This window comes from Solanum pennellii, chromosome 6 (genome assembly GCF_001406875.1).
Source record: "Solanum pennellii chromosome 6, SPENNV200".
NCBI classification, from domain to species: Eukaryota; Viridiplantae; Streptophyta; class Magnoliopsida; order Solanales; family Solanaceae; genus Solanum; species Solanum pennellii.
Window position 1 is genome coordinate 50,254,446 of NC_028642.1, and position 10,942 is coordinate 50,265,387.

General features: G+C 25.7%; 1 protein-coding gene across 1 annotated transcript; it reads left to right on the plus strand.

Moving 5' to 3' along the window:
* The first annotated feature begins 9,170 nt into the window (after positions 1-9,170).
* Positions 9,171-10,435, plus strand: LOC107022635 (B-box zinc finger protein 32). The gene has a single exon (XM_015223231.2). It carries the CDS (start codon positions 9,518-9,520, stop codon positions 10,301-10,303), a length of 786 nt encoding a protein of 261 aa, XP_015078717.1. The 5' UTR covers positions 9,171-9,517; the 3' UTR covers positions 10,304-10,435.
* The last annotated feature ends 507 nt before the right edge of the window (positions 10,436-10,942 follow it).

The following is a 10,942-nucleotide window of genomic DNA, read 5'->3' on the forward strand; positions in this document are numbered from 1 at the left end:
TTGAAATATTTATTAATTTATGACCTGAATTTATATATCAAAATGTTGTCAATCTTATAATATTAAATAAGTATTGGAAATTAGTTAGTTATGATATTTTATTTACTTAGTTGGTTAGTATGGTTAATTACTCATTCAATTAGTTAGATTGTATGGTTAGTTACATTGAAAAGTGTGTAGTAACTAAATTCTGTTTTAGTATACAAGTATATATACACACAGAATGTACATACAAAAATAATGTGAAAGAATATTAAGTTTGAATAAAGTTTTCTCTCAGCTCTTCTTCCTCAAACTCTGCTTCCAGATTGAAGCTATCATCTACCCTTCTTCTTCAAGCTCTTCTTCCAAATTCAAACAATAAGTATATGGAAAATTAATTTTAAATTTAAAGATTATTAAAAAGTAATAAGTCACTCTTATTAAACAAACTTAAAAAAAATAGATAGACACTTAAATTAAATAATTATAATTAGTAACAAAAATATATTAGTAATCAAATGAAAATAAAAAGTCTTTAACTTTTTTAATTAAATAAATAAAAATAAACCGACAGAGTATTTAGGAATCTAAGTGACGTGAACACGTCGAGGTCGTGAACAAATATTGTTCGATACTTGAACATGCCATCCTCGTGCACCACAACATGATATTGGTGGTCTCCGTTAAGCCGCTTACCAAATACCTCTTAAACATGCGACACGTGGCGCAAATAGTGATCATAATTCGTTTATAAGATTCATCTTTTTTTTTTAATTTGTTTGGTCGGGGACGAAAAAATAATTATAATATAAGACATCGAATTTTCATCAAGAAAGCGAGAATTTAAAGTCAACCTATTAATTAATAAGATTCTCCGGAAACTTCATTTCAATTGCATTGTACTCTAGTTTATTTGTTTAGTTTTTAAATATGACATTAGATTTTTCTTTTAAAAAAATTATAATCTTAAATTAAATATATGTAAAAATATAATTTAATTTTGTAATATATAAAATGTAATATATCAATTAAATTTGAATTGTACATTATAATATTCAATCAAAAACGATGTTCCTACTAGAATCTTTTTTATATTTAAGATTAAAACTCAAAACATTTACTTTCTCCAATTTACAAAGAATGAATTAGCTTGAATTGACATAAAATTTTAAAAATAAAAAATATTTTTAAATCTTTTAGTCCAAATTTTTAATCTTATGAATTTAATCATATCATATGAAAAACTGAAATTAAAATATTAAAAAAAATTATTTTTTAAATAAAATAAAAAAGTAAAATTATATTTAAATAACAAAATACTAATTAATAATAGGCCAAATACATACGCAGGTCCCTAAAGTTGTTCGCGCTTTTCCCCAGGTACCTCAACTAACCAAGATTCCTATTAAATCCTTTAACCGTATAGCAAACCACCTCATCATATACAAATACTATGACCTAAGCACTCCATTTCTTAATATTATATGTTTGGCGTGGTCCTACTCCCATGTAGTAATTGTGTGGTCCGCTTAGATTTCCTCGAATCGAGCGCCTGTTCGACTTTTAGTAGTTTCGCCACGTCACTATCGACAACACAAGCTTTAAACGTCAAGAACTGCTCTCAGCTGGCTTTCATTGACAAATATACCCTCACTAAATATAAGTAGGCTTTGGTTAAATATTTTTTTTATATTTATTTGAAAACTTTTTTGAAATGTATGAAGATAAATTTGAAGAACATGTTTAGCTTTGGTTCAAATTCAGGTTTCAGAAGTTGCTTTTTGAAAAATTTATAATTAAATATTATTTTCAAAACAAAAAAAATAAATTATTCAGACAAAAGTGAGTTATTCTTATGATCAAATATTGTCTTAATGCGAAATTTAAAAAAGTATTAAAAAAATTTTCAAATTTGTGGTCTTAAATCAATACTCCACTAGTTATACTAGATCTTTGACCAACTTTTTTAGGAGAAAATTAATATTCCTCTCCGTTTCAAAGAGGATAACCTAGTTTGACTTGAAACGGAATTTAAGAAAAGAAAGAAGATTTTTTAATTTTGTAGTTTTAAATTAAAGTTATGTCAAATATACCAAAATGTCTTTTGATCTTATGGTCTTAAACATGCCACGTGAAAAGTTAAAATTAAAGTGTTACCAAAAAAGAAAAGAGGACATTCTTTTATAAACAGATTAAAAAAAGAAATAAAATTATTCTTTTTTAAACGAAAGAAATATTTTTATGGACAAGAAGAAATTGTTTTCCAAAAGCTAATAAATGTTTTTCCCTAAAATACACAAGAATCCACAATTTTTCAAACACTAGTGATACTTAAAAATATTCTAAAATTTATTAATCATTAACACAAATTATTGTATCACGAAAAAACACTTTTAAAAATAATCAAATTTTTAATATTTAACCAAATATTTTATTAAAACAATAAATTTAAAAGATATTAAAAGATTAATCTTTAAAAATAAAAAAATAATTTAGAATCCAACGCAAACATCAAACACAAATAATTATAAAAAAAAATAATGAAGTCGTAAGGGGGCATAGTGGTACTTGGAAAAATCAAAGAAGATAATGATGTGTTCAAATGAGCAACTCTGATAATGACATTACGTAAGTTTGGACGTGTCAAATTTATTGGCGTTGATGCATGCCTAGTAACGAATACTCAGATATTTTACTTTTTTTTGGGGCTATTGATTTATGGCGTTGGCGTGGGCGTGGGAGTTTAATGCTGATTGGTGAGTGTCGTATCGAGGTCGATGCTCCCTCATTGTCTTGTGTGGCTACGAGAGAAAGCAACAAACTGAATTTTGTGATCATGACATATGACAGGGGAAAATAATAGTAGAGTATTATTGTCTTCTTTAACTAACATAACAAAAGGATAGGAAAAAACAACATGCCTCTATGTATAGGTATTGAGCACCTACAACTATTTTGTTAAAATCGATACTTCTCGGTCAATTTGACTCGATACGAAATTTAAAATAAATGATAGAAACTTTTTTTTAAAAGTTAATTTAAAATAAATGATAGAAATTTATCTGATCGTAAATCATTTCATTGAGGAAATATCTTACAGTAAAATTGTCACTTAATATAGAAATATGTAAGTAAGTCACATAAATTGAAAAACAAAAAGTACGAAATAAAATATTTTTTTAAAAAAATGTACTTTATCTAATTTTTTTTTGTCTATTTTAAAAAAATTTGATTACTTTTCTTGGAAGACAATAATTTAATTTCAGCTTTTTACGTAATATATTTTAAGAAAAATTAAATGATATTTCATTATATTTTATATAATTATAATTTAAAATCATAAATTAAATTATTTTTTTTATGTCAACTCAAACTAAACTATTCTATTTTGAAATTGAGGAACTAATAAGTACGTATATAGTGCCTTAAAAACATAGTACTTAATATTACTGGTAAAAGTTACAGACACATACCCAAGAAATTAAAACACTTTAAGTTATGGCATTGCGATTAAAATAATTTTTAGCAGCATTAAATATAGATATTAATAAAAAATATTAAAATTTTAACCAACATTAGTCAAGTGTCGTTAGAACTAATGTCGTGTGAAAATTAATTATGTTGAGATTATTTTTTATTAGTTATTTGGTTTATCAAATATGTATGACATAGTTATTTAGAATAAGTTATTAATTTACGAAAATACTCTTTAAGAATAAATTGTTTGTTTTTTTAAAAAGGGTCTAAGAGGATACTTTTGTTATTTTACATTTTTATGAGATAAGTTATCTCATATTTAGTATTTCACCCAAAATAGGGATAATAATCTAATCATAATTATTAATTTTGGGAGAAGTTACCCCACAAGTTTATAACCAAACAAAGAATCGAGGGGTACTATTTATTACACCAAACGATAGCTTACGATTTCACATTGATTGATCATTTTCATTTTGTATTGTACTTAAGAAATAATAAATAAAAAGTTAATTTTACTAATTTATTTTTTAAAAAGAAGAGGAAATTTTGTAAAAAAAAAGTAAATACTCTAAAAAACAAACTATTGAACAATATAAAAAAAAATGTAGTTATTACTTTCTTGATTTATAAAATGAACAATTAATATGATGCAATTACTTTTAAGATATTAATCAAACAAATTGAAACAGAGGAAGTGGTACATGAAATAAAATGGAGAGAGCTAATTTGAGTAAGAGAAACTTGTAATTTTTTTTAAAAAGTAATATTAATTGGAATAATTTAGAACAAAACATTCTATTTATTTTGATTTATTTATTTTGTTTGAGTTGACATAAAAGAAAGTCAAATTTTATAATTGTGGCACATTCAGTTTTGTGGACAAGGATGGGTGATGGAGTGGCATTGTGGCATGGTCTAAATTTGAATATTGAAATATTATTTTTATTCCATTTGATTCCACATGTAAAAACCACCGTTCATCTTCCGCCATTCAATTTGTATCGTATATTATAATATGTACTACGCATGACAATATCATTACTTTTGTCGTAGCATTACACAGTTTTAGAGCAAACAAATATAAAATTTATTTATTCTTTTATTAAATTAGTTTAGTGGAACTAAAAAATATAAATTTAGCTCAGACAATTTATTTAATTCTTTTGAATTTGTATTTAAAAGTATTATAGCTGCACATATGAGGTAGTACGTATTTGAAGAATGACAGTGTATTATGACCACGAATGACTTAAATAAACAAAACCATTAAAATGATAGTCTTTTAGAACCCAAGAGTCAGAACTTTCAAGAAGTTATTTGTTACTCTCTCCGTCTAAAAATATTTGTTATGTTATATTTATCGAAAGTCAATTTGATTAATTACTAAAGGTAAATTACATTAAATTAATTTAATATTTTAAATAAAAAAATTAAATATTCTAAAACTATATGAAAAGTACTATAAATTACAATTTTTTCATATTAATATGATAAAAAAATGCATCTTAATATGTTAGTTAAAGTTTTTATAGTTTGACTCTAAGAGTGTGTTTGGTATGGAGGAAAATGTTTTCCATAGAAAATGTTTTCCTAGAAAATGTTTTCCTGGAAAACAAGTAGATTTTGGACTTATTTTCTCATGTTTGGTTGGTGAGTAGAAACTATTTTCCGGAAATGATTTTTAGTGTTTGATTTATTAATGAAAAATGTTTTTGAGAGACATCTTTTATTTTTACTTAAGTAAAAAATAATNGGGGGGGGGCTGGCCGGTGGGGGGAAGGTCAAGGATCATGTGAAAAAATAAAAATTTTGAAATTGAAAATATTTTTTTAAATTGATGTTTTTCCAAAAAAAAAATGTAATTTGAAATTGGAGGAGAGCTATGGAAAATGTTTTCCTTAATTTTTGAAGGGAAGTCATTTTCCTTAATTTTGAGGAAAATGAGTTGATTTGGAAAACATTTTTCAAAACTTTTTTCCCAACCAAACATGGGAAAATTGCAAAACATTTTCCAGAAAATGTTTTCCTTCATACCAAACACACTCTAAAAATAGAAATTATGACAAACAATACCGAACGGAGAGAATAGTTCATAGATTTATATACCTCTATTTGTAATTTTCTAAGTTCATAGATTTATATACCTCTATTTGTAATTTTCTTAGTTTATAGATTTATATAACTTATAAGAAGACTTTTTATAATAATAATATTGTACTAGTGAAATTTCACAAAATGAGTTTGAGAGAGGGTAGAGCATCATAGATCTTATTATTACCCTGAAGAGGTAGAGACGTTGATTCCAAAAGACTTTCGGTTCAAGTGCATGAAACTCGATAAAAAGGAGAAGAGGGTGTTCCAAATAACCTTTGACTCAAGTACATCAAAACTAAATAAAAAAATAAGAAAATAATAAAAAAGGTGTACCAGTTAAAAGAAAACTTATATCTCGTGTCAAAAAAGAAACAGTCAATAATAACAACAATTTTTTTTGAGATACTGCAATAGAAACTAATAACATGGAAGGAAAATTTAGGGCATCTCCAGTCCTATCCTCTATTTTACTCTCTAAATATAAGTTATCTATTTTTTCACACAATCAACTTCAACCCAATTTTTTTATTTCTCTCTAAAAAAGAATTTTTTTTTTCTTTCCTTAATATTATATTATTATTTTTATTTCATTCTTATTTCTTATTTCATAATATAAATTATTTCTACTTTTGAAAATAACACTCTATAATTTTTATGTAATACAAAATTTTATTTTTCAAAATTTTCATTTAATAAAAAATTATATTTTATTCTAAATAACATAAATTGTGATAAACATTATATATAATATATATTAATGAACAATTCAAATAAAGTGAAATCATTGATGAAATATAATGGCATCATAATATTGTATTATCATAAAATTTATTTTAAATCTTACATAAATACTCAACTTTTCAAGACTATTACATTACTCTCATGAATGTTCTATTAATGTATTATGTAGCTCAAAATGAGCATTTTTTGTCCTTGTTTTTTATGTGTAGCTAAAAATTGTATAAATTAATACTTTCATCTTGTATCCAATTATTTCATGTACTAATTTACTTCCCATATCCATTTTGAACTATTGAATCAAATATTTTCATTCTATTTATAAACTGTAGTTTAATAATTTATCCATATAACATAAAAAATAGATTGTTTGAATTATCATGTAAATTTTGTGCATACTTCATAATGAAAAATAATTATAATCTAAATTACATATTTAAAAGGACAAAAAAAATTAAAAACCAATAATACGTTTTAGATGTTATATTACTTAGAAAATAATTACAAATATTAGAGACTTGATTAATAACCTTATATAATATAAATTATATTAAAGTAACTTTAAGTTACATATTTAAAGTGACAATTTTTTTAAAAAATGATTAATTTGGCGGAAGTAGTAACTTGTTAAATGTTTGCATTAGAAAATAATTACAAATAATAAAGATTAATTAGTAATATAATAGAAATAATATTATAATAATCAAAAAGTAAAATAGAGAGGTGAATAGTAGTTTTCCAAATTTGGAGAACTACTATTCACCTCTCTATAAATAGAGAATAGAGAGTTTTTTAGAGAGTGATTGGAGATCTAGTTATCTATTTTACTCTCCAAATATAGAGAATAGAGAGTAAAAAAATAGAGATAAGTTGGAGATGGTCTTAATACATTCCTATGCGCTGATACAAAAGATTTTCTTTTTAATATACCTGATTAGTTCTATTCATGCACATATCCTTTTTATTTATGGCGATTTTATATACTATTATAAATTTCATATTTCGAAATTAACTATTTTAGTTGTCTACAAATTAAATATCAAATCAATTAATTCTTAAAAGGATAGTTTTATTGATTTTTACCCAAAGAAGTTAAAAATAATGGTAGTTGATTTTTTTGAGTCCACACTCCTAGTGTGGCATGTGTACATTGATTAAGAATTTGGCTTCCCTTCATTTATGTTCTCACCATTTTATCATTGTTCTAATTTGAATAAAAGAGATCCATCATAAATTTAAACTGGTTAATATAATTTAAAATAAATCTTAATAATAATTAAAATAATAAATATTTTACATAATTAGTTTCAAATACAAGACAATCTTACAATTCCAACTACAAAATTTATTCTTTTTGCCTTTAAGATATGTATTTTAAATTATTTTTATTATATAAATATTATTTTTGTGAAATATTCAAATATTTGTTTGATACATCATTTACAAAACATACCAGGAAAAAAGTTACATTAAATATATTAATATACTTATTCAAAGTAGAGGATCCAAATTTATATTTATTTAAAACATTAAAGTTTTTTATTTCAAAACATCCAAATTAAACTAAAAAAATTTGGAATAAAATATGTTTTTTAAAAGACAAGTAAGAAAATTTTCCAATATTTTTAGAAAAGATATCATATACAACTAAAATTGTTGGATTAAAATTATAATTTAAAAACAAATGGATAAAAAATATTAATTATGTTAGTATCTTTAATTGATTAAATCTAAATAATTCATTTAAGTTTATGACAGATCTCCCTCATTCAAATGAGAAGTTAAAAAATTGGAGAGAATGTAAATGAAAAGAAACCAAATCCACAAATTAATAGTAAGTTTACCATATTCAACACTCTTTACTATATCACCCTTCCACATTCTTTGTTAGATCCTGAGAGTTAAAAACCTAAGAAAAATATTACTTTTATTACATAATTATTTATTCTTTCGTATTTATAGTTTAAGTTAATAAAATATTAGTGCCATTTGTTGCAATATATTATCTTAATTTTTGTCCTCGAAAATCTTGTTGATATATAATAAACATTAAAAAGTTTAATTCAATATTCTAAAATATCACATAAAAAATCTCCTCTAATAAAAACTTATATCTTTTAATAATTCAATATAATATACGATTATTTATTATTATAAACAAAAGGCTTATTCTATTTTAGATTTTAGTTTAAATGAGTGAGCAAATTACTTAAGTTCTTATGTCTAATCAATTAGTTTATATATCTATTCCATTATCTTTTTTCTTTTTGTTATGCTACATTCATTCTCTTTTTTCATGATTTCATCTATTATATTAAACTCAAATTTTGAATTTTTTTATTGAATGAATTAATTTAGAAAAATAATTATATTAGTCAGTATCTAACACAATGTTTGGATCATTGTTATTTATTGTATTGTATTGTATCGTTACTATACCTATAATGTTTGTTTTGATTGTTACTTAAAATGTATTTTACAATATTGTTAAATTTCGTTGTTACATAAGAATGAAAATCCCTATTTTATGGACAACCAATTTGGTGTATTCCCATGGTTACTTAATTTCTTTTTTCAATTATGTCTTTACATAATATTTCAAAAATATTATTTTACCATTTACCTTAATTATTTAAATCTAATCAAACCTCATAACTTAGTATAATAAAAAAAAAATTTAATAAATTTATAAATTACAATACAATCAAACCAAACGATTAAAATGTTATTAAACAACAACAAACTAATCATATTGTATCTACCATACAATACAGTATAATACAATATAGTATAATAAAATACAATATATTATGTAACAACGGATAATAATGATCCAAATGTAAATCTAAATGAAGATAAAAGAGTGAATTTCGCACTTTTTATATATAGAGTGGTTAACTTTTGAGTCCACACTCCACAATATGGTAAATGCATTTATGGTTAATACAAAGTCCACAACCACAACACTTGGCTTTCCTTCAATCTCTCCTTTCTTTCCTTTACTCAATAATATTACTGGACACTCTTCACTTTTTCTTTTAAACCACATATATAAATTCATCAATAATACACTTCACAAATCATTCTAAAGTCTAAATTCTCATTACGTAGCACTCTTTGCTATCTCACCTTACTCATTCCTCTTCCTCCTATATCTTTTCTCTCCGCCCCATTTTCACTATCACAAATCAAGCTTCCAAAATTTAGAAATTGTGTACAAAAAATGGAACTTCTGTCCTCTAAACTCTGTGAGCTTTGCAATGATCAAGCTGCTCTGTTTTGTCCATCTGATTCAGCTTTTCTCTGTTTTCACTGTGATGCTAAAGTTCATCAGGCTAATTTCCTTGTTGCTCGCCACCTTCGTCTCACTCTTTGCTCTCACTGTAACTCCCTTACGAAAAATCGTTTTTCCCCTTGTTCGCCGCCGCGTCCTGCTCTTTGTCCTTCCTGCTCCCGGAATTCGTCTGGTGATTCCGATCTCCGTTCTGTTTCAACGTCGTCGTCGTCGTCGTCGACTTGTGTTTCCAGCACGCAGTCCAGTGCTATTACTCAAAAAATTAACATAATCTCTTCAAATCGAAAGCAATTTCCGGACAACAACTCTAACGGTGAAGTCAATTCTGGCAGATGTAATTTAGTGCGATCCAGAAGTGTGAAATTGCGAGATCCAAGAGCGGCGACTTGTGTGTTCATGCATTGGTGCACAAAGCTTCAAATGAACGGCGAGGAACGTGTGGTGCAAACGGCTTGTAGTGTGTTGGGTATTTGTTTTAGTCGGTTTAGGGGTCTGCCTCTACGGGTTGCCCTGGCGGCCTGCTTTTGGTTCGGTTTGAAAACTACCGAAGAAAAATCAAAGTCCACGTGGCAATCTTTGAAGAAATTAGAGGAGATCTCGGGTGTGCCGGCGAAGATAATATTAGCAACAAAATTAAAGCTTCGAAAAATAGTGAAAACCAACCACCGCCAACCTCAAGCAATGGAAGAAAGCTGGGCTGAATCCTCGCCCTAATTTTTGTTTGTTTTTGGAGAATACTCCCACACCTCTTTTGATTTTCATTTTCTATTTTTCTATCTTCTAAATTTGTGAAAATCATTAGAAAAATGGAAAAGTTTGAACATGAAAATCCATTTTACTACAATATTTTCCTTTTGTTTTTCGTTTTTTCTACATTTTATCAAGCTTTTGAACCAATAAAGTCCGTGTCGGACCACCGGAAAATTAAAAAAAAAAATGGAGGATAGACCCACACTATAAAAAACATGGTCAAAATCAAACAAAAAATATCAAGGTTAGACCCACACTATTAAAAACTTGGTCAAAATCAAATTATAAAATCGAGGTAGTACATCAATACGAGCAAACCAATAACAAGTAGAAATTGACACTTCAATGATTTTCGACCTGATTTTAGTTGAGCATAGAAACAAGAATGTCCCTATTCACCATCTCTGACTTTCATACAGAAAACTATGAAACGTTTTTGAATTACAAAATTTCATATCTAAAATTCCCATCTAATTGAATTAGTGAGTCTGTGTACTGTTGCGTATGCCACATATATGTGCCAAACTTAAATTATATGACGTTTTCTTAAGAACAATCTTCTCAACTTTGATACCTTTTGTAACTTAAAATAGCTACATTGTT

Coding starts and splice junctions, on each gene's coding strand:
- LOC107022635 (XM_015223231.2), top strand. CDS start 9,518: ATGGAACTTCTGTCCTCTAAACTCTGTGAGCTTTGCAATGATCAAGCT.